The sequence below is a fragment of the Coffea eugenioides genome, chromosome 1, assembly GCF_003713205.1.
Source record: "Coffea eugenioides isolate CCC68of chromosome 1, Ceug_1.0, whole genome shotgun sequence".
NCBI lineage: Eukaryota > Viridiplantae > Streptophyta > Magnoliopsida > Gentianales > Rubiaceae > Coffea > Coffea eugenioides.
The window spans coordinates 5,160,313-5,183,845 of record NC_040035.1 but is presented as its reverse complement, the minus strand read 5'-3'; the positions used below and the strand labels follow the sequence as shown (position 1 = coordinate 5,183,845).

The 23,533-nt window shown below is 36.8% G+C and overlaps 3 protein-coding genes across 3 annotated transcripts; 2 read left to right on the top strand and 1 right to left on the bottom strand.

Moving 5' to 3' along the window:
• Window positions 1-265: 265 nt before the first annotated feature.
• On the top strand, window positions 266-5,491 carry LOC113766214 (serine carboxypeptidase-like 7). Its single transcript, XM_027310429.1, has 14 exons — window positions 266-420; window positions 520-665; window positions 867-943; window positions 1,114-1,236; window positions 2,191-2,293; window positions 3,181-3,218; window positions 3,379-3,480; window positions 3,602-3,688; window positions 3,878-4,039; window positions 4,280-4,351; window positions 4,621-4,739; window positions 4,841-4,954; window positions 5,041-5,086; window positions 5,189-5,491. Exons 1-14 carry the CDS (start codon window positions 266-268, stop codon window positions 5,270-5,272), a joined length of 1,428 nt encoding a protein of 475 aa, XP_027166230.1. The 3' UTR covers window positions 5,273-5,491.
• A 5,154-nt stretch (window positions 5,492-10,645) lies between these two features.
• LOC113766205 lies at window positions 10,646-11,761 on the bottom strand. Its single transcript, XM_027310420.1, has 2 exons — window positions 11,219-11,761; window positions 10,646-10,783 (listed from the first exon to the last, which is right to left on the bottom strand). Exons 1-2 carry the CDS (start codon window positions 11,759-11,761, stop codon window positions 10,646-10,648), a joined length of 681 nt encoding a protein of 226 aa, XP_027166221.1.
• A 2,552-nt stretch (window positions 11,762-14,313) lies between these two features.
• Window positions 14,314-22,684, top strand: LOC113766198. The gene is made up of 7 exons (XM_027310414.1): window positions 14,314-14,376; window positions 15,556-15,813; window positions 19,419-20,167; window positions 20,327-20,523; window positions 20,752-21,651; window positions 22,060-22,190; window positions 22,277-22,684. Exons 1-7 carry the CDS (start codon window positions 14,314-14,316, stop codon window positions 22,682-22,684), a joined length of 2,706 nt encoding a protein of 901 aa, XP_027166215.1.
• Window positions 22,685-23,533: the final 849 nt, after the last annotated feature.

The window sequence follows — 23,533 nt, the reverse complement described above, 5'->3', positions numbered from 1 at the left end:
CCTGGCCTTTTTCTTAGTCGAGCTCAATTTTCTTGGCTTGTCGAGTTTGATCTCGAACTCGAGCCTACCTGTTATTAAGTCGAACTCGGTTCGATAAGTTCAAAATTCGACTCGGTTTGCCTCGTTTACAGTCCTAAAGTGGACTAAACTGCAATTGCAACACGTGTTTAGGCAGGTAATCAATCTCTTTCGTTTTTTCTGTTCATATTAGGTACGGCAAATCACCCAAAAAACCAATCAGGTGCTCTGATTATTTGCCAAGACAATGGAGAAGGTGCGTGGGCCCTTCAGTTCTTTCTGCTGCAACCTGTTCTTGCTGTTTGTTCTTGTTTCAGTACGTCCAAACCTTGCAGTGGCTGGTTCCGTGGTTAAGTTTCTTTCAGGATTTGAAGGCCCTCTCCCGTTTGTGCTCGAAACAGGGTGAGTCGCTAAGGATAACATGATATGCAGCTCACTGATACTGAACTAATGTTGATCAAAATTACAAGAAACAGTTGATTCATTCTCTGACATTTCCAGGTATATTGGAGTTGGTGAATCGGAGGATGTGCAACTCTTCTACTACTTTGTCAAGTCAGAGTCAAATCCTCAAATAGATCCCCTTTTGATTTGGTTAACTGGAGGCCCTGGCTGCTCTTCATTTTCGGGGCTCGCTTATGAGATAGGTTGGCTTTTACGCCTCAGCCTTTGCATTTAAGTCCCAATTCCCTTCCCCCCAAGTCCACCTCCTTTGCATTTTGATCTTGATTTTCTATAGTTTTGACGAAGTTTTATGCTAATCTTGTTCGTCTCAAATTTTCGAGTGATAAATAGATGATGAACTGGAGCGGGATTCAACCAAATCACTGATTTGTGATTCTTTGCAGGACCAGTGAAATTCCAGGGAGTACTGTATGATGGGACATTGCCCAAGTTGGTGACAAATCCCTATTCTTGGACCAAGGTACACAATAATTGAGTTTTTTCTTTTCTTTAAATTGTTTTTGTAAGGCAAACAGAGGTTTAAATTGACAGGGTATACCATAGCTACAGAAGTGTTTCATTTGTATAATTTCCAAGATTTAAGAATCTAATTGAGTGCAAGATTCAGAATAATTTGTTATCATTTGTTAGCTTGCAAGCATCATCTTCCTGGATTCGCCGGTGGGAACTGGCTTTTCTTATGCCCGGACTGCTAAAGCTTCTCAGTCTTCAGATTTGCAAGCTTCTGAACACACGTATGAATTTCTTAGGAAGGTACACACATATATCAGTACCCATCTAATTAATGAATCATAAGGCTTTGTGTTCATATATGCTAGCGAATTTGTATGGATGTCACAGACACAATACATCCAAACCTGGTAGTTTTTTAGAAAAATTGATCTTAAAACGAACTAGAAAACTGCTATATTTGTTGACAAACCCTTTTTAGCAAACTGATCATTGGTTTATAGTCTCACTAATTCTTTTCCTTTTGTATCTAGGATTCCGCATAACTCTACCCCAACAAATCTGCCTCCATTATGGGGTGTGCGAAATAGAAAATTTTATATCAGTCGAAACAACTATTAGGTATGTCTAGTAACTGTTTTTGAACCCATAAAAAAATTTTATATGAATATATAAGGGTCTCATTTGATTTAATTTAGCACGTCAAGTGGATTTTTTCTAGTAGATCTAAAAATGAAACAAAGATAGAAGTGAACAGGGATGGGTTTTCTTCCTCTTTTCCTCTGCCAAAATTTCCTCCCCAGAGTTTATTTCTTTTTCCATTTTCTGCTGCTTTCTTTGTTTAAAAGGAAATGTAAGTGCCACCATTTTGTTTCTACAGATTTGCGTCCTTAAGAATCAGTTCCAATGGCTTAGTACAGCATAAATATGATTGCAAAGGGAAAACTGGTTGATAATTAATAGTTGTAAAAGACCAAAACAAAAAAAGGAAACAAAAGAAAATGAGAATTTAGATCTATGAATATTCAATAAAAAAAAAAATATTCAATGCACTTATGATGATGTGGCAAATTGTGGACTGCTTCGCAGCCTACACAAAAAACAAAGCTAGACTGTCAACCATAGCTCATTTATTACTTTTAAAAAAAAAAAAAAGAAAGAAAGGACCTAGGACTTTCAACATTAAATAGAAAAAAAAATCATAAAAGAGATTATTCCCTTTCATAAAATTGCTTTTAATTGTTGATTGTGTTGCAGTGGCTACATGATAACCCCGAGTACATGTCCAATTCATTCTACATTGGAGGAGACTCCTACGCAGGCATTAATGTTCCAATTGTAGCTCAACTGGTATCAAATGGTATGAAGTTATTCTTTATTTAGGCGAGTTTCCTGCGAATGCTATAATCTGATGGTGGAGATTGCCAACGCCTTTGTAAGCAAATTGTATATTTTACAAATGCCTTCCAAAATCTTGCAACTGAAGCCCCTTTAGCTGGGGGTCTTGCCCGCTTACTCCAAATAGGTAGAGCATTAAGAGGAACAAATACAAAGATTCATTCGAGTTTTGCAGGATTTTTATTCTTTTCTGTGAGTATATTAACTCCAAGATGCTTGGAGAATAAAGAAAGAAACCGTTGATTTGGAATTCTAGGTTATATTAATTCTAAGAGAAAAATATTCCTTCTTCCTTTTCCTCGTTATATTTGATGAACAAGTGCTCATGATCATGGTTCAAGGTCGCGGTCACAGTTGCGGTCGCGGCCTGGACCGTTCCACATCGGTCTTGGCATATCGGTCGCGATCTCGACGAGACGCGAATTTTTGAAATATTTAATATTTTAAAAATTGTAAAATATATGATAAACAAAAATAATTAAAAAATTAGTAAAAATAATAAAAATTTGAATTGACTCGGGATGACTCGGTGAGACTCGACCGTTTCAACTCTTCACGGTGATATCTCGACGAGTCACGTATCTCGGTATCGTTTCGTCGCGATTTAGTCTCAGACTAAACCGAGACGGTGACGACTCGGCCGAGACTGAGTCTTCGAACCATGCTCATTATGGCATTACTCTCTCAAGTTGGACCAAAATGGTTCAGAGCGTTCTGCTACAAGGTAATCCATCGAAGTTGCCATAAACAAAAGTAAAAACTACAAGTTTCATTTCTCCAGGACTACAGGAAAGATTAATTTCCAAGAATTCTTGACCCTAAAATTTCCATAATCTGGTGTCCTTGTAGGAAATGATGCTGGGATTGAGCCGCATATTCATCTCAAGGTCCTGTAACTATCATAATCTTCTCTCTTTGTAGTCTACCTAGCAAGATCATTACATATTTGGACAAACATATCATTTTTAATAAGCACTTTTTAGATTGTTCATATTTATGCTTCACTGATAACATGTCACTTACGCCTGTCAAAATCCATGGCTTCAGGGATACATACTTGGAAACCCAGCACCGACCACTCAAGGCGATGGAAACCATGCAATCCCGTTTGCTCATAGGATGGCGCTAATCTCTGATGAACTCTATGAGGTTGAATATTTTTTAGTTACACGCTGCTGAATGATGATCTTTTAAAACATTGTGTCACACATATTTTTTTAGTGCACAGTTACCCTTGATTTGCTAACTAACCTATATTATAATTTTACAGTCCTTGAAAGCGACCTGTAAAGGAGAATATGTAAATATAGACCCCAGCAATGCGCCCTGCTTGAAGAATATCCAGGCATACAATAAGGTCAGCAATCTTTTTCTCCTTCGTGTTTCTGTAAACTATTTTCCTACTTTATAAATTAAACCGTCTATGCCTCCTACAAAGGTTGAAAAAAAAAATTAAACAAAGAACGATTAATTTTCTATGTACTGATGATATATACACGATCAGTTTACTGTTAAAATAATTTTGGTAAAATATGTGCTTCTGCAGCTGATTGATAACATCAACATTGAGCATGTGCTGGAGCCCACTTGTCCTGATGTTTCACCAAAGCCAAATAACTTATTCAGTGGCAGGAGATCAACTGTTGAAACGTTCTATAAGAAGTTTGAGGAGCTTGACGTTCTGGAATTTAATGCAGTTGAATGTCGTGTAAGATATTGCTATTATCTTTGCGAAATTGCGTGTAAAGCAATAAATTAAGTGTGTTTGGAAAGGAGATTATTTGAAATAATTTTTTAAAAAATATTATAACATTTTTTGATACGATATATACGAGATAAAAAAAATGATTGAAAAATGTATTTATTATACAAGTAGATAAATTTACGTAAATGATTTTCTATCCATAGACAACATTACGATTAATTCTTGCCCACATGGTTAACGTAGGTGACCGGAGAGGAGCTTCTATACTACTGGGCTAATGACAGGAGTGTCCAAGAGGCCCTCCATGTGCGAAAGGTACATTTACGTAAAAATTGTACATTTTGATATTCCATTTGAAGACAGCTTCTCTAAATTTGGGCACGGACAGGTACAGTTATGATTTGGTGCAAAATATATATATATATATATACACGATAAAGTAATGTAAGTCTACATCAAAACTTGTAACAAATACAATATCAAAGATATAATTGCACCTAACACAACTGTACCTACCATAATTCTCTAAATATTCTTGTTGTCTTCATGTGATTCTGCATATATTTTGTTTAATTACATGACAGGGGACTATTAATGAGTGGATTAGATGCAACTATAGCATACCATACACAAAAAATGCAGGGAGCGCTGTACCATACCACGCAAACCTCAGCACTAAAGGTTACAGATCTCTCATATACAGGTTTGGTAACAAAATATTCGTATTGTAGAATTTATATCATCACACTCGCGGATTAATGGCGATTATATATGTTGAAAGCACAATATTTGTATTAATTTCAGTGGTGACCATGATATGATCTCACCATATTTGGGAACTGAAGAATGGATAAGATCTCTAAATTACCCAACTATTGATGATTGGAGACAATGGATTCATCAAGGCCAAGTTGCAGGGTTGGTTGAAAATTGAAAATTGAAAATTTTCTCCTAGTTACCTTGAACATGAAGTTAAACAAATTCATTCTCTTTTCTACGTGCAGTTATACAAGGACTTATGCAAATAAGATGACATTTGCAACTGTAAAGGCGAGAAATTCCTCTTTCTCTTGCTTTAGTGTAGGTTTTCAGGTTGTATTAAGTTAAGAACACTGTTAGATTTGACTATATATTTTGCTTCATTTTTATCAGGGAGCAGGCCATGCTGCTCCATATTATAAGCCAGCGGAATGTAGATCCATGTTTGGAAGGTGGATATCCTATCAGCCTCTCTAGTCAATTGGGAGATGGGTATGAAAGTATTAGATCGTTTAAGAATTCAAAAATTTCGAGTGTTAAATGTTATTGCAAACGCCATCTGATTTCAGTTAATAAGCATTTACTTCAAGAGAATGCTTTCTTGATGAAAGATGAGTAAGATGTAGTCATTGAAGAATGTGTCTTTTCAAGAAATGGATGTATCGAATTTTTATTGGATAAAATTTGTTTTGACCATGGTCGATTGTGAATTTGCGAGTATACAGTAATATGTTTTAAAAGAACTCCAAAAACACAATACAAATAATAAATAATAAATAATAAATAAAATAAATCTACCACCTCTTTCTTTTCCACTAACCACCACCCACCGCTATCTCTCCCTTCCTCCACCGCCGTCAACCGTTCCTTCCTTCTTTCTCTTCCCTTTTCCTTTTCCTTCTTCTTGCTATTCCTTCCCCTCCACCATTTTCCTTTTCCTCGCATTCTATGCTTCATGCAATTCCTCTTTGCTTCCGCTACACCTATGGCTCGCTCAACCAAAGAGAGAGAGGGATGGGAGGTGTGTTGCGGGGGAATAGGAAGGGAGGAGAAAGGAGGAGGGAAAAGGAGATGAGAGAGGAGAGGGAAAAAAGATGGTGACGGTGGAGAAGGAGGAAAGGGGCAGTGGTAGGTAGTGGTGGTGAAAATTTAATAAATTTTTAAAAATATCCCAATAAAATTTTAAAAATATTTCAAAATATATCTTTAAAAACACCTAATTTAAATGGACTATCAACACAAAAATGTGATTAACATACACCATTATAGTAAATTTTTTTGCAAAATATTTTCAAAAATATCTAATCCATACGAATCCATTCAATTTATAGCCTGCATATGGGCAAATTTCTTGAAAATATTGTCTAAAAATTTAAAACTCCAAAAAATGTAGCTGAGAAAAAGTTTGTTTCTCTGTCCATGTCCGTCGTGTCTCTGACACACATCGGACTATTTTATTAGTTGGATTTTTTTTTGTTAAAAAAAGGAAACTCACGGTGTTTGAGGAACATATTGGTCTCTAATTACAAATTGGTCCCCGCCAATAAAAAGAGGCCGCTAACAAATTAATAAAACTCGCCGTGTTTGAGCCCGCTGGCAGGGACCAATTAATAAAAAGAGCCCGCTGACAAATTAATAAAAAGAAGCACGCAATGGGTGCCCGTTTGAATTTTTTCGTCTGCCGTACAAACACGGCAGCTTAATATATTCCTTTTTTTTTTATCCTTTTGACGACCAATTGGAACTAATGATTTAACAAATATAAAGTATCCAAAATTGTAATAAATATGAAATTTAAATTATGCAAGAATTTTGTTATTTGTATTTAGTATTTAATTTTAAATTATTTTTATTATGGAACTTTAATTATATTAATCTTAAATCATTTTAATTATGCCAAGCCAAACATTGGGATCAAAACTTCAATTCCCCTTAAGTAATTAGATGAGATGTACCGGTGCATTATGGTATCAAATCCCCTTATGAGATTCTTGGTGTCACTTTTCAGTGGCAACTCTGTGACATTTCTATATTTATGCAAAACGTCCTGTTTATTTAACTTGTTATATGCAATTTATTTAAATTTTTTCCACCCTCACGTGATAAGTGAGATTGACACTAGACGGGATAGTGGTACAGAGGATCCCAAAGCAGCAATACAGATCCTATGCGCACATTTACTCCTTGAAACTACATTATATAATGGTATTGGTGCTAATCCTGGACCCTGCAATCACCACGTGGCATCTAATTTAATTCGCCACTTTCAAAGTTGCCCTGTTTTCCCCTTCATTCCCAAGATCAATACCTCAAATCACCAGTTCATGAGGTTGTAATAATACTGGCGATCTCTAAGGAAGACATGATGAAACATTGTAAAGAACTGATTTAAACTAAGCAGACGTTGAGACTTTGATGCGTGAAAAAAAAGACACTTTCCTTAAAGTGTTATTGGCTTCTATACTAGACAAATTACCTTTAGGATACAACAAAGTCTAAGAACTATCAATAAAAGTAGTTCAATTCTGTCAAAGTTCTACAATTTTAAAGAATTGAAGCACCTATTCAAGACACCATTAAGGATGCAACTCTTAATGAAGAGTTGTATAGGTAGTTAATGATTTAACAGATGTATCTGTTAAATGTAATTGTCATTAACTACCTCTAATTAATTACCTAAAATAAATATTTCAGACAATCAATTAGCACCCCTCCCTAATCAGAAAGCCCCAAGTGCCCTTGTCAAGACGTTTTATATATCTTTCAATTTATATTCAAGTGAATGAAATATAAATTGAAATAACTTTTCCTCCAAACTAATATTTGAAACAAATTTGTTAAGGAAAGAAGACAAAGACATATTTAAACAATGAGCACTCTATCCTCTTTCAATGTGGAACAATGAACTTCAACTTTCTCATTACAAACTATTACCAACAATCCCCAACTTAGTTTGTAATGAAATTAAATCAGCACTGACATTATCTTGCATAGAGAAAGGTGTTTGTGAACTTAAACCCTTTTCTCAGTGCAAATATTTCACTTGTTCTAACAAGTCAAGGTGGCTATATAGCATAAACCATGACTTTAAAGTTAAAATAGAAATAGCACACACAAGATTATATCCCTTTTTGTAGAATAGTTCACGAAATGATTTAGCACTTTTACTGGCCCTGTGATCCATCTTAGATTCATGATCATTTACAAAAAAAAATCCCCACTTTTGGTAGGAGCGGCACCACTTCCATGATCATATAGGTGAAGCACTTTTCAAGCCTTTATTATGAAGGCACTATGAAAGTATATTTAACTTCATTAAGAGTATGATACTCATCCTCTTAAGTACAAAACTGCACTAGTACCTTGGAATAGTATAATACAATTTCTAGTGCTCACAATCACTTATTAATAATTTTTTTATTACCTTTTAACCTTTTTATCTAGTGTTAGTGCTAGAAGAAAGGTTGGTTTACCATTACTAGTGGTTCTAGACAAAGGGTTTTAATCCCATTCCCAATGACGTTGCTTTCACTACATCTCTTGAGAGAGGTTTAGTGAATGGATCTGCCAAGTTGTTGAATGAACTAACATATACCACTGTGACATTGTCATCATTCAATAGTTGTTTAACATATTCATGTCTTAGACTTATATGTCTAGATTTGCCATTATATATTTTATTTAGCGCTCTAGATATAATAGCTTCACTATCACAATACAAAGAAATGACTGGCACCGATTTTGGCCACAACTTGATATCTAATGGTAGGTTTCTTAGCCATTCGGCCTCACAAATAGACTCACGAATTTAATGAATGCAAGGACATTTTTGAATCAGTTTTGGGCAGATTTCTGAATGCAAAGGGCCCTGTAGTGGTTCCTGGACTTAGTAGTCCTTAAACTCGTTGCCTATGAAGCAAAGCAGAGTTAAAGTTTAGGATGAAAAAGGATGATGGGCTGCCATAGGCCGAATGCTGCTCGTACAAGTGTGTGGACAACCAACAATGGACCAGAGTATGGGTTATATAGATTCAGATATTGGATCTACAACGAAATCACTCGGCTCGTAACTGCTTCTATAGTTTCCATTTTCACCAAATTTAAAGTGATAAATGGGGAAAAGAAAGAAATAGGTAAAATCAAAATTTAAGAAGACCTTTGGGGGACACCACCATTTTTTCGTCTTCTTCTTATTAGTGTTTTGAAGACCAAACTGGACCGGTTGGTCTGACTAGCTGAGGTCATGTTTTCGGTTCAGTTTAATAATTGATTTAGAAGTTTAATTGAATCAATCAAACCAGTAAAAATCAATAAAAGTTGGGTGGTTCAACCAAATTTACTGACTTTTTTTTGTTTAGAATAAATATTTTAGCTTTACTCACATTATTTAACATTAAAATAAATAAAAATTATTAAACCTTTGAATCGAAATTAAACTGGTCGAATTGAATGAACCACGAACTAAAAGCTCTTTCGATTCATTTCCCGATCTAGGTTTAAAACATTTTTGATAGCATTAGAACAATGTCGGAAAATACTTTCAATTTTTAATGGAAACTGAGGAAACTATTCAATTGTCTGAATAGTATACTGTCAATTACGACAAGGGTGCGTATCACTTGATTGTCTTAAATTAGTAGCCAACGGCACAATTTCATTGCCTCGCAAGCAGTCTAATCTGGGTTGTGGGAATAGTTAATCTAGTTTAAATCAACCCGCATGTGTTTTGTTAATTAGAATTGGGTCTTTCTAATTCCTAAAGTTGTGAATAGATTAAATCTTTCGAACATCTTTGGCGTTATCTAATTTACAAGATGGTAGTTTAAGAGCATATCTGGACTATCATATAATTAATGAGAGATTGGTAGTTTGGCGGTTGTTGAATTGTTTTAACCAATTTATTTGCAAACGTGTGAATTAGTTTAGGTATCTATGATCAACTGTGTGAACCGGTGCCAAGATTATCTCCTTGACTAGGTTGTGTCAATTACTCCCTCCGTCCCATTGATAGTGTCATACTTTCCTTTTTGGTCTGTCCCAAAATATTTGTCATGTTTGACATTTCAAACTATTTTAAGCTATGAATTTCCATTTCTACCCTCTATTAATGGTGTGATAATGCATGTGCTAGTTGGCCCACAAATTGATGTGTGGTCCCAAAGGACATCCAAATATTCCAACTTGTACCATATTTGACTTTCGGCTCCAGCAACAAAGTTCCGACTCCAGCCAAATTCATCATCAAGAATGTGCACATGGCCCTTTTAAACTTCAATTGAAAACTGGTTTTGTTATCAAGAGGATCATTTCGATTTTTTGCAGGAAATAGAATATCGAGATGATTTAATTAGTGATTTTCTTTTGAAAGCTTTCAACTTTTAAATTATTTTCATACACATTAATTTGTTAAGAATGATCAACTTTCACAAAATAAATTCATATTGAAAGCAAGAAAATAGTGTAAAAAATAGGTGAATAATTTTAGATTGACCCAAAAACTAAATGAGCAAAATAATAAGGCATGTTACTCTACTTGGAGAAAAAAAACTACACTCACTACCAAATTTAATTTAAACGTAGTCTATGGAAGTGTCAGTTCCTCTCTTTTTCTTAATGTTTCAAAACTCAAAAATGCAAAAACAGATATTCTACCACCAAATAGCAAAAGAATGCAAACCAATATGCACTATTTCCACTTTATAGAATAATGCTATTGACAGTTTCAAAAACTCCAACAAAAGTAGTGTTTCAATGTTTATACATGTACATAGCTTCACTCAGCATTGCACATTTTCCCTTTTGTACAAAAATCAGCACTACTACTACTAACGTCAAGCTAACTTTACTGAGCTATTCTAAAATCTTGTAAAGTGAAATAAAAGCAGTCAATGAAAAACCACTAGTACATAAAAGTGCTTCTATATTCTTTGCCCAATCAAAAGCTTGCACCACAAAATCAAAAGGGTTGGATTGCTTGACTTCAACTATCTGCCAAAAGATGAGATAGGACACAATTTAGTGATAAACAACAAATAAAGATGCTCCAGAGCAAAGTGAACAAGAATAGCTAGACAAATGAACATTGAGTACATGTACATTTTGCACATTAGAACACCCATACCATTTTTTTTAAAACACATGATTAGTAAAGTTTAAGTACCTACAAATATGAAAATAAGGAACACTAGTTAGTTTAAACAATCATACACACAAGAAATTAGAGATAAAAAATCTTAAAAAACAAAAAAGCTTTATAAAATCTTACTTGTCCAGTGAAGATAATCATGCTAGAATATGACTTAGAACTTGATTCACAAGTTCTTTTTCACATTCTATTTGCAGTGGAAGACAACTTTCTTTCATTAATTGGTGCTTCCCAATGTGTGGCACTTTATAGTTATTTCCCCCAAGATTTTTCATCACCTCTACCATACATGATTGCAATGTTAAGAAAACATTGTTTAGACTTTCACTTGATAATTGATCAAATGACTTTTCCACAGCAAGAATTAGCTCATCAATTGACAAGGGTGCTTCTTGATGTTGCAAGGATTGTATAGCTCTAAAATATCCCAAGTCAAGAACATTCATGTCCGGACTGTTAGGAGGCTGAAATGACAAGTGAATATCAAATCCATCTCTAGAAGCAGCTTCAATAAATACAGGATCAGTGGGATTAATATGTGGTTTTGCATTATCCTGTTGGATCAAAATTTCAGTAACACTACCACCATCCCGTGGCCATTTAGCATGTATTGCAGGCAAAACCTGTTCAATTAAACATCTCCTATATACTTCCTTGGTCACTGACAATATTGGCTTAGTTTCTAATGTACCTGCCATACGATTTTTACTACTCCTCTTTGCTGGTTCTTTGAATACAAAAGGAAAAATCCCAATTTTCCCATCAAATGTTGGGTTACCAGAGCAGTCAAAACGTGGTCGAGCAACAGCAGCTAGGAACATAACTTTCACAATGAACTTTTTGCTCTTACATGTCCTAAGAGATTCTTCTTCTTGAGGATGAAGATAATATTTTTCACATTCTTTAGTCATGTAAAACCACTTTTCATCAATATGCACAACATTGAACATACTCATAAATGTTGGATTGCTGTTGAGACTTTCTGGTTCAAGCATTGACAAGCAAAAGTTAAGCCTTACTTGCTTATTCTGATCTGTCAATTGTGGTTTGAGTGCATTGGAGTGTGGCCTTATAGCACCTTCTTTAATTCGTCGGTGAAGGGTTGATTTGGACACTTTCATTTCACTGGAAAGTGACGTGATGTTTGTCCGGCGCCGGAGAGGAATTGCCATGATCAAAGTAAAATCAATATCCACTCGTTTTCTTCCGCATCTTTTAGGAAACCTGCATGATACATCAACTCTTCCATCTGTAGAAGTAATTGCTGCTAGCTTCCAAATTCTCTGAACTGTCCTAACACTTGTTTTAAATAGGCTTGCAATGTTCCTGATGGTTCCCCTTTTCAATTTACCGCCATTACTTTCCTGTAATAAAGCTTCAAAAATCATTTGCCTTTCTTGATTAGTTAATCTCTTCGTAGAATTATTAGTTTCAACATCATTAAAAGTATCCATATTTCTTTTAAGAGTCACCTTTGAAACATGGTGTAAAAAAAAAGAAACAGAGTGAAACAAACGGACTGCATATATAGAGGTACAAGTCAGTGTACAATTCCATTAAATATTTTAAAATAGGCATTTCAAGACTTATTTTTGGAGTAATCCGCCAAAATCCAAATTTTCAGTAAATAATTTGGCGGCAAATCTTTAAGAAATTATAGACAAAATAATCAATAAATAAACATTACAAAAGTTTAAAAGATCCAGCCTTTCATACATGAGAAAAGAGAAAAAAACCATTAAAAAGAAAGAATAAAAGACAGTTAACTAACCTTTTAATCTCATTTGTTATCAACTATGGATTAGCAATCAACTTCATATCCTTCCAATGCTTCTCTCTTGAACTGGACCACCAATATTGTAATCAAAGGTGAAAACTTTCAAGTGAATATGGAGTATGAGAAGAGGGAATTTGTAGTTATTCCAGAGAAATTATCGTAGCTTAAATTTGCAGCAATTGAAGAATGGCTAACGATGGAGAATCAGAGAAGATTCTAGTAGTAGGCGGTGATGAATGTCTGCTAGAAGAAGGAAACAGTTTCTGTGGCAGCAATTGATAAGGAAACGGTTTTTGTGGCTGAAACAAAGGATTGGTTTTTGGTGGGTCCCATTTTGACCCATTTGCTTTGGATGAAGAAGATTTTGATAAGGAAATGAGTTTTTGTTTTTGGTAGCCGAAACAATGGAATGCTTTTGATGGGTCCCTCTTTGACCCATTTATTTCTTGAGTTTGTCGGTGAATGTGAAGGGCAAATTTGGAACCCATGAGTTTACAAACAAGTGGATTTTACTGTGCATAAAAAGCGCAGCTTCCCAAGCGCGACAGAGTTTACGGGACGGAGGGAGTAATTGTTTATTACATTCCTTAGTTATTGCATTTCTTGCGATTATTTATCAAGTGACCTTACATCTTTAATTTATTTCTTTTATCTCCCTTCCAAAAATCCTCCAAATTATCTGTGTGCAATAAATCTACCAGTTTCCTGAATAGACGACCCCACTCACTACTATACTCATTCAGTTTAGGGAGTAGGTCTCATTATAAATTTTATTTTTGGTAGTTTGACAGCCACCAAATTTTGGCGTCATTGCCGAGGAACTGGTGTTTGAAGTGATTTATCGCACATGCTTGTTTATCCTTTGTTTTATGCCTCGATCTTCCCACACAGGAAGACTCGAATTTGATTCCGAGATCGAGAAAATCGCAAGGAAATTGACGAAGGAGACAAAGTTGCAAAAGTAACAAGCTTCAGTGGCACAACCATCTGGACTTGAACCAAATCCATACTTAAGTGATTCGTCAAGTGACCTGGAAGCAAACTTGCCTGGATCCAATGAGACAATGGTAGCCCAAAAGATCTTGAGGGAGCTTACAACCTCGAATGTTAACCAATAGCTTCTGTGCGATACGTATCCTAACACTGAGGAGGTTTCTGAACTAAAATCGGGTTTAATTCACTTATTACCTACTTTTTGTGGTATTGCAAGTGAGGACTCACACAAGCACTTGAAAGAATTCCATATAGTGAATTCAACCATGAGACCTCAGGGAGTTACTGAGAAGCAAATCAAGTTGCGTGCGTTTCCATTTTCCTTAGCAGACAAGGCTAAGGACTGGTTGTTCTACTTGCCATCGAGGTCCATCACAACGTGGGAAGGATTAAAATGGCAATTCCTTGAGAAATTCTTCCCCGCTTCTAGGGCCGCTAACATTAGAAAGAAAATATGTGGGGTTAGGCAGGCAAATGGAGAAACCCTCTACGAATCCTGGGAGCGGTTCAAACAGTTGTGTGCTAGTTGCTTGCACCATCAAATACCTGACCAACTGTTTAGTTAATAAGACAACAGTTGAAGCCAAATTGCTGATCTCGAACATGGCTGAGAATTCTCAACAGTTTGGAGTCAGATCTGAGGGCGTAACTAGGAGGGTTAATGAGGTGAATCATTATGATCTGGCGAATAAATTAACTAAACTAACGGCTCTGGTTTGTCAGGCAGTTAAAGCATGTAGGATATGTGCTGCTTCCGAACATATGACCGACATATGCCTGACCCTTTAAGAAGACCTATACGAGCAAGCTAGCGTCATAGGAGGTGTGTTTGGACCTCTCCAAAGGAGAAATAACCCCTATGCGCCGACATACAATCATAGTTATTAAACCCGGCCCGGCCTGGCGGTCGAACCGGTGGACCGGTCATTGGACCGGGCTGGATTTGGAATCAGATCGTTTGTGCAAAGAGACCGTTGACTTAGTCAACGACCCGGCAGTCGAACCGGATTAAACCGGAAATCCGGCCGATTTTGGCCGGTTTTGTCACTAACCGGATTTTGTGGAAAAATTATATTGCTGTTGTTGGAACTCGAACTTCAGACCTCTGCCCCAACACTACCGCCAGCTTACCACCAAACTACTTCCAAATATGTTGATATAGCAGCTTTATTATGATATATAAATGTTTTTTCAATTCTATCTTTTTTTCTCTAAAACAAATTTATTTGGAATCTTTTAATAAAAATTTATTACCCTCCAAACTCTATAAGTTATAAAATGGATTTCAAAAATAACATATTACATAATTCATTTAAAGACAAATATTATTTTTAATAATTTTTTACACTTAAAATTCATAAATAAGTTAGATAATTACACTAAATATAGATAAAATTTTACACTTGAAGTTTGATATATTAATAAATAACTTTATATTTGATTGATTCTTATATGAATTAATTATTTTATAACAAATTAAATTAAATGAGCTTTTGTTATGGCATTATTTATTACAATTTATATCATATATCTTATATAAATAATTATGAAATATAATATTTAAATATATGTAGTGATCCACCGGTTCAACCACTCACCCACCGGTTAAACCAGTAACCCGTTGACCCACCTCCTTCGCCGGGTTCCTTCCCGGGTTGGGTTTAATAACTATGCATACAATCCAGGGTAGCGGAACCCAACTTTAGCTATGCTCAGAAACCCTCGGATTTCCAACAACTATTCCAACAGAAACCACCAGTACAGCAACCATCTACATCTAATGCAGGTATGTCCCTAGAAGACATGGTTAAATCACTAACTGACAGCACTTGTCAAATGCGGCAGGACCAACAGAGATTTCAACAAGACTCGCAGAAATTTCAACAAGAGACTCGCACAAGCAAGGCACAAATGTCACAACTGGCATCTTCGATGAGCAACTTTGAGAATGGTAAAGGAAAACTACCATCTCAGGTAATTCCCAATCCAAAGGAAAATGCAAGTGCAATGTTTCTACGAAGTGGAAAGGAGATGCACTCCTCAAAACCAGAGGCAACAGGAGTAGGAGATGAACGAAAGTGTGGGGAACTTGAGAAGGAAAAGGTAAGCATCCCACCAATTGTTCCTAAGTCCGTTGACATTAACCCTCCTTTTTGTGACAGCCCCACCTTCCCCTAAGGCGAACCAAAGGGTTCGGTGGGCCGCCTGTCCAGCTCTCGCCAGGACTCAGTCGAGTCGTTAAAAGAAATCGAAAACGTTCAGGAAGGTAATAGCGCGCTCAAACGATTCAGAGTCGCCAAATGGCAAAATGAAAATCAACACCACAATGAATAGTGGTTGCCACATCACCATCCAGCCAGGAGCCCAACGAATACAGATATGGCCATATGACTCGGGAAAACATTTCTAATCCAAATAGTACACAAGAACAGGGTAAACAGTTTTATACACATACGTTTGTAATTTACGGAACAAAAGAAGATAATTAGATCAAAATACATTTAGGATTTTCCCACTATCGAGGAGCTTTACAAAAATAGAATAAAACTAGCTCAACTCGTGCGTCAAAACATCTTAGCCTCAAAAGTGGTTCCCTGTAAGGAAAATAAAGATAACGGGAAGGGGTGAGCTTACGCTCAATGAGGTACCAAAATAATAGCAACTTAGAAACATGGAATTTTATATTCAATTAATCACATAGGTGCATCAAATAAAGAAGTGAACAAACACCATAGACAGAAAGGATACGGGTGGTTCTCAGGAGCCAAATTTCCCTTTGCTTCACCGAAACTTGATCGAAATAACAGTTGACACTCCGTCAACGTTACAGAAGTAACCAATACCGTAGACTCCACTTTCTTCGACTCCTTCCACCTCACATACCCCCACCGGGCCCGAAATCCAATCAGATCAGAAATGGTAATACTCGAGTATACCGGAATCAAGGGTCTCAATACCTAAAGATCCCAATACAGACTACCGTGGTTCGTTATCTAATCGACCAGGCCCTTGCCGGCCCGACTCGAGTAACTGGCCACAGGTGTTGAGTTCAGAGGTCCCAGAAAGGTCGTTGGATACAAGCTTCCAAACGACGTCCGAACAGATACAGATACAGATACAAATACAGATAGCAGATTCAGATACGCACTCAAAATTGGCATATGAACAGACAAGAGAACGAGTGTGATAAAGTACACCCTCGCCTCCATTTTATCAATACAGTATTTGGTTCCAACAGTCATAAATCAAGTATTTCAGATATTCAGATATTTCACATAACGGGTAGCAGGTAGTGGAACACTCACCGGGGTCAGTACAGATACCTCCCAAAAGAGAGCTTTAATCACCAAGAACCCCTAAAATAATCAAAGTAAAACAATTGAAGGTTCCACTTTCAAAAATCGAGTATACAGAATGCACATGTGAGGTTCGACTACCAGTCGTATGCCTCACCAAATAATTACTAATGCAAGGGTGCAAAACATGATTTTGGGAAACGAAAAGGTAACATGAAGACCTAGATTCAAACAACCCAAAAGCCCTTCATTTCTACCAACAGGCAATTCAAACTTAAAGGAACCAAACGGCCCAGAAAATTGGACAGCATTTTCCTTAAATTTGCTTACTTTTCCAGCCGTCATAACTTCATTATTTCCTCAAATCAGTCCCAACATCTCGTACAAAAATAATCTCATTTCCAAAAGCCGTTCACAGGGCTTAAAGTCATTCAAGTCATTTAGCTAGAAAAATGATCGGAAAGGAAAGTCAAGCCCTAAAATATTCCAATAAACATAATAAAACTCAATTACAAGTCATAAACCAATTTCAAATACCACCAAAATAGGGTTCCATAAGCATACACAAGCATTAGAGGAAACCAGAAAAATCCGGAAATGGAGTAAGTGTTAACCCGGAAAAAAACAATTTTTGACATCATTTTGCGGTTTTGGTCCCAATGGCACTACGATTATCGGATGAAGGTGAAAGACCCACCGTTTCGAACCTAAGAGATAGGGCTACAATATTACAGAAGGTCACTCAACCCAGTTTCGAGTGTAACCAGGTCAAAAATGCAAGATACTACACCAGAACCGCAAAAACAGATTCACAGAATGCATTCTAGTGCAAACATCATAAATTAGGCTACCTAAGTCCAAATCCAGTAATTCTAAAGCCATACGAAAGCTTAGACATAGGGATAAATTTCATCAGAAGACCTCAACAACCAATTTTGAAGCATTCCTAATCGAAATAACCAATTACAGAAGCAATTCCCAAATTCGGGTAAAACCAGGACAGCAAGGGTAATTTTGACTTTTCTCAAGCTGCGTTACTCTGATTGACCTGAAATTTTGCAGACATCTCTAAAATATTATTCCCTACAACTTTCATGTTTTAACCCAAGGTCAATTCAGCCTCTAACTATGAGCTACAAAACCGGGCAGAATGTAATTTCCAAGAACCCTAATTTTTCAATTTTCTTCCAAAACAGAAATTGCTTGCAATTTACCACTTTTTCCACCTTCTAGCTTTCTTAAATACCATTTCCAATCATCATACATAACCACATAATCATATTCATGTGAAAACAGAAAAATTCCCAATAATTACAAAACTTCACCAATTCAACCAAAAATCACAATATAATCCATAAAGTTGCATCTTATTCCACCACTAAGCATAAATTAAGCATCATTAGAGGGAGGAGAGGGGTCCTTCACAACTCACCTTAGAAACAAGAGAGAGAGAGCACCTAGTCCTCTTAGCTTTCCAAATAACTCCACACAACACCTCACTATCACTCCCTTAAGTGGTTTTATGGAGCAAAAACAAGATTGGATGGTTGAGTGAGTTGATTGAAGCAAGATTGAAGCTAAAAACTTGAAGAATTTTCTTTCTTTTGTTGCTTGAAGTGCTCGGCCAAGATGAAGGAGAAAATGGTGAATTTTTGGTATTTTTTTGATTTATTTGGTCAATTGGTAAGACAATGAATAGTGGTCATACAAGTCATCCAACCAAATGGTGACACTTGTCACTTATTTAATGCAAGTCTATCACTTTGTTTCCTCTCACACCAATCCAAATTGCAACCTCTACTTATCTCTTAACACCCGATAAATTAATTCCAGTATTCAAAACTTAACCTAGTTGGCCGAATTTTTCTGAACTTTTCGCACTAGTGGGTCCCACGTCCGGTATACGCTCTTAATTTCTCAAAACCTATTCGATACTAGAAAAATCATCTAAAAACTATATATGCTCCTTAAAAGTATCTAGAATTTTTCCTAATCACGAAAATGCAGAAAACAAGCCATGAAAGATAATAAAACCTAGAAAATGGAAAAATTACGGGTTCTCACAGTTTTCCTGACAGGCTGGCTAAAGCAAAGAAAGAGGAGTCAGAGAAGGAGATTTTGGACACTTTTCGGAAAGTGAAAATCAACATCTCATTATTAGAGGCGATTAGGCAGTTGCCAAAATAGGCAAAGTTTCTGAAGGGGTTGTGTACTAACCGGAACAAGTTGAATCTCCAAGATAGAATAAGGGTATGTGAGAATGTGTCAGCAGTACTTCAAAAGAAGTTGCCACAAAAATGCAAAGATCCAAATATGTTCACGATACCATGCATCATAGGCCAGAAAAGGATAGAAAGAGGTATGCTTGATCTAGGAGCATCTATTAACGTTATGCCTCTGTCAATATTTAAGGCCCTGAACTTAGGACCTCTAAAAGAGACACGAGTGGTAATACAACTAGCTGATAGGTCAAATGTTTACCTTGATGATGTGGTTGAAGTCGTCCTAGTGAAAGTTAACGAGTTTATCTTTCCGGCAGATTTCTATATTGTTGACATGAATGATGAATACTCCGCTAATTCAGCTGTACTTCTTCTTGGTAGACCGTTCATGAGTACGGTCAGAACAAAGATAGATGTGCATGAAGGGACCCTTTCTGTAGAATTTGACGAGGAGACAATCACTTTTAACATTTTTGATACAATGAAATACCCAAATGATACTGAGTCTGTTAATTGTGTTTGTCTCACTAATTCAATTGTGCAAGATGATTTTGAGCAGAATTTTGTGGAAGACAAACTGGAATTCGTGTTGCAACGGAACAAGACAAATGAAGAGGTGGAAAGTGTGGATGATGAAGATGCCATAGAAGCAATTATATCACTACACTCACTTCCTGCATTTTTCGATAGATCAGTAGACTCATTTTTACCATTGCCCACTTCTAATGAGAGAATTTTACCTTCTGTTGAACAGGCATCCGAGTTGGAACTGAAAGAATTGCCAAAACACCTGAAATATACTTATCTTGGAGATCATAACACTCTACCGGTCATCATCGCGAGTGATCTAACAGCAGTAAGAAGAAAAACTCTTACGAGTAAGGGAATCCATCTGTTGCAGATAATCGGCAATCAAATGGACGTTGGCAGATATCAAAGGTATAAATCCATCAGTTTGCATGCATCACATTCTACTTGAGCAGAGGTGAAACCAGTAAGGGAAGATCAGAGGAAGCTCAACCACGCCATGAAAGAGGTAGTAATGAAGGAGATTCTCAAGTTATTGGAGTTAGGAATAATTTTTCCTATTTCCACTAGCGAGTGGGTAAGTTCAGTGCATGTCATCCCTCAAAAGACCAGCATTACACTTGTGCAGAATGAGAGGAATGAGTTGGTGCCAATGAGACTCCAAAATGGATGGAGAATGTGTATCGATTTTAGAAAATTGAATTCAGCCACAAGGAAAGATCATTTCTCATTACCATTCATCGATGAGATGCTCAAGAGATTGACAGGTAAGTGTTTCTTTTGCTTTCTAGACGGGTACTCTGGGTATTACCAAATCACTGTTGTCCAAAAGGACTAGTACAAAATCACTTTCACTTGCCCTTTTGACACTTTTGCTTACCGCCGTATGCCTTTTGGGTTGTGTAATGCTACAGGAATATTTTAAAGATGCATGACGAGTATTTTTTTTGATATGGTTGAAAGCTGCATTGAAATATTCATGGATGATTTCACAGTTTACGGTGATTCATTTGATCAATGCCTGCATCATTTAACAATGGTTTTACAGCGGTGCATTGAAACAAATTTGGCACTTAACTATGAAAAATGTCACTTTATAGTGAAAGAGGGTATTGTTTTGGGTCATGTTGTTTCGTCTAGGGGTATCAAAATCGATAAAGCAAAGGTTGATTTCATTTCTAGCTTTCCTTACCCCACTAATGTCAAGGAGATTCGTAGTTTTCTTGATCATATAGGTTTTTACAGACGATTCATCAAGAACTTCTCACGAATTGCACAACCATTGTCCCAACTACTTCAAAAGGAAGCAACATTTGATTTTGGACAATCGTGTAAAGTGTCCTTCGATACATTAAAGAGCATGTTGACCACAACACCAATCATTCAACCTCCGGATTGGAGCCTACCATTCGAGCTTATGTGTGATGCCAGTCAGTATGCGATGGGGGCTGTACTTGGTCAGAGAAGTGGGAAGTGTAGCCATGTCATTTACTATGTTTCAAAAACACTATCGCCAGCTCAATACAACTACACCACAATTGAAAAGAAGCTTTTAGCAATTGTTTTTACTTTTGAGAAATTTCGATCGTATTTATTGGAATTGAAAGTAATAGTTTTCTCTGATCATACAGTCCTAAAATACCTGTTGGCAAAAAAGGAGTCTAAACCAAGACTCATTCACTGGATACTCCTGCTGCAAGAGTATGACTGGGAGATCAAAGATCGAAAAGAGGTGGACAATTTCGTGACAGACCATCTAAGCCGACTGAATCGAGAAGAAGAGGCAGTGCCCATATCTGAAGTATTTCCAAATAAACACTTGTTTCAGCTCAGAGATGAGGAACCCTGGTATGCTGATATTGTTAACTTTTTGGTCAGTCACAAATTTTCAAGTGGTATGAGTAAGAATAAGAGAGATGAAATAATTCAGGACTCTCGATATTATATTTGGGATGAGCCCTATTTGTGAAAAATAGGTTCTGATCAGATCATTCGTCGATGTGTTTCGAATGAAGAAATTCCCTCTATACTTACTCATTGTCATAGTTATGCTTGTGGTGGTCACTTTGGTCCTAAAAGAATGGCTCGAAAAATACTTAACTGTGATTTTTATTGGAAAATCTTGTTCCGTGATGCTTATTTGTTGTGTAAAAGATGTGAAAAATGCTAAAAGTTTAGAAGTTTATCTCATCGAGATGAAATGCCCAAGGTTCCTATGCTATTTTGTGAAATCTTTGATGTCTGGGGTATGAATTTTATAAGATCGTTTCCTAGTTGTTTTAGTTGTCTTTATATTCTTTTAGCTGTAGATTATGTGTCGAAGTGGATAGAAACCAAGGCTACCCAGACTAATGATTCACAAGTTGTTGCAGAATTTCTTAAGTCCACATTTTTAGTAGGTTTGGTGTGCCAAGAACGATCATCAGTGACCAAGGTATTCATTTCTGTAATCGCACTATTGAAACACTGATGCGTAAGTATGAAATTCATCATCGGGTTGGTACTACCTACCACCTACAGACCAACAGGCAGACTGAGGTCTCTAATCGCGATATCAAGAGTATTTTGGAGAAAACAGTCAACCCAAATCGCAAGAATTGGAGCACCCGATTGGATTATGCACTATGGTCATACTGCACGGCGTACAAAACACCAATCGGGATATCTCCATATAGTTTGGTTTATGGTAAGATGTGTAATTTACCTGTGGCACTTGAGTATCGTGCGCTTTGGACAGTTAAACAGTACAATTTGAGTGCGGATAGAAATGACAAGGAAAGGAAGCTCCAACTTCAAGAGTTGGAAGAAATCCATTTGGAGGCTTACGATAATGCCCAACTTTACAAGGAACGCACAAAATCCATCCATGATAGGCTATTGCGCAATAAGCAATTTTCTATAGAGCAAAAGGTACTTCTGTTCAACTGAAGGTTGAAATTCATGCCAGATAAGTTGTGGTCCCGATGGATTGGGCCGTATGTTGTTGTCAACGTTTTCCCAATGGTGCGATTGAGATTAGAAATTTAGAAACTGACAAAAGTTTTAAAGTTAATGGTCATCATCTCAAACCATTTATAGATGCTTCAGATATTGGTATTGTGGAGGAGATCCATTTGCTCAACCTCGGTTCTATTTAAGTTGTAACCTCCTTTTGGTCTGACCATAGATGTTAAATAAAGGCGCTACTTGGAAGGCAATCCAATGATCTCAATTTTTGTCATTTTTGTGTTTTATTTCATTCCGTGTGTTCTAAATCAGGTTGTTTGGGTTCTTACTAACAGACAATCTTTATTGTAGGTTTCGGGTGTGTTCGGTACAGTTTTATGTTAGATTGGGGGCATAAATTCGTGGGCAGAAGACTTTCTGTTCCAAGGCGTGCCCACACCTTGTGACAACCGCATATGGACACTTTTAAAAAATTGATGGATAGAAGACTTACGTGTCCCAGGCGTGCCCACGCTCTACAGAGATGCGCCAGATGAATGGTTACAGGAAATTGGTGACCACATGACTTTCGTCTCCAAGGCGTGCCCACGCCGCACAGTAAGCTGTAGCGGTTCTGGTACGAGGAGTTGGACAGACGACCTCTGTTTACAAGGCGTGCCTACGCCGAAGAACAAAAACACTAAACCGCTAGTCCTTACTTCTCTTCTTTTTAACTTTTCTCCTCTTCTACTTTTCTTTGTCTTTTCTTGTCTTCCCATTTTTTTCTTGTGTCTCCCCCTGGTTGCGTCTCCCTTCTTTACTGCCATCCTAAGCCGCCGCCGCCGCCGCTCC

Excerpts from the sequence above, each read along its gene's own strand:
- LOC113766214 (XM_027310429.1), top strand. The coding sequence starts at position 266 with ATGGAGAAGGTGCGTGGGCCCTTCAGTTCTTTCTGCTGCAACCTGTTC. Across the intron at positions 3,481-3,601 it reads TCTCTGATGAACTCTATGAG|TCCTTGAAAGCGACCTGTAA; the intron begins GTTGAATATTTT and ends ATAATTTTACAG. Across the intron at positions 4,740-4,840 it reads TACAGATCTCTCATATACAG|TGGTGACCATGATATGATCT; the intron begins GTTTGGTAACAA and ends TATTAATTTCAG.
- LOC113766205 (XM_027310420.1), bottom strand. The coding sequence starts at position 11,761 with ATGTTCCTAGCTGCTGTTGCTCGACCACGTTTTGACTGCTCTGGTAAC. Across the intron at positions 10,784-11,218 it reads TGCAATCATGTATGGTAGAG|ATAGTTGAAGTCAAGCAATC; the intron begins GTGATGAAAAAT and ends ATCTTTTGGCAG.
- LOC113766198 (XM_027310414.1), top strand. The coding sequence starts at position 14,314 with ATGGCTGAGAATTCTCAACAGTTTGGAGTCAGATCTGAGGGCGTAACT. Across the intron at positions 14,377-15,555 it reads TAACTAGGAGGGTTAATGAG|GACCAACAGAGATTTCAACA; the intron begins GTGAATCATTAT and ends CAAATGCGGCAG. Across the intron at positions 15,814-19,418 it reads GGGAACTTGAGAAGGAAAAG|GCCCTGAACTTAGGACCTCT; the intron begins GTAAGCATCCCA and ends TCAATATTTAAG.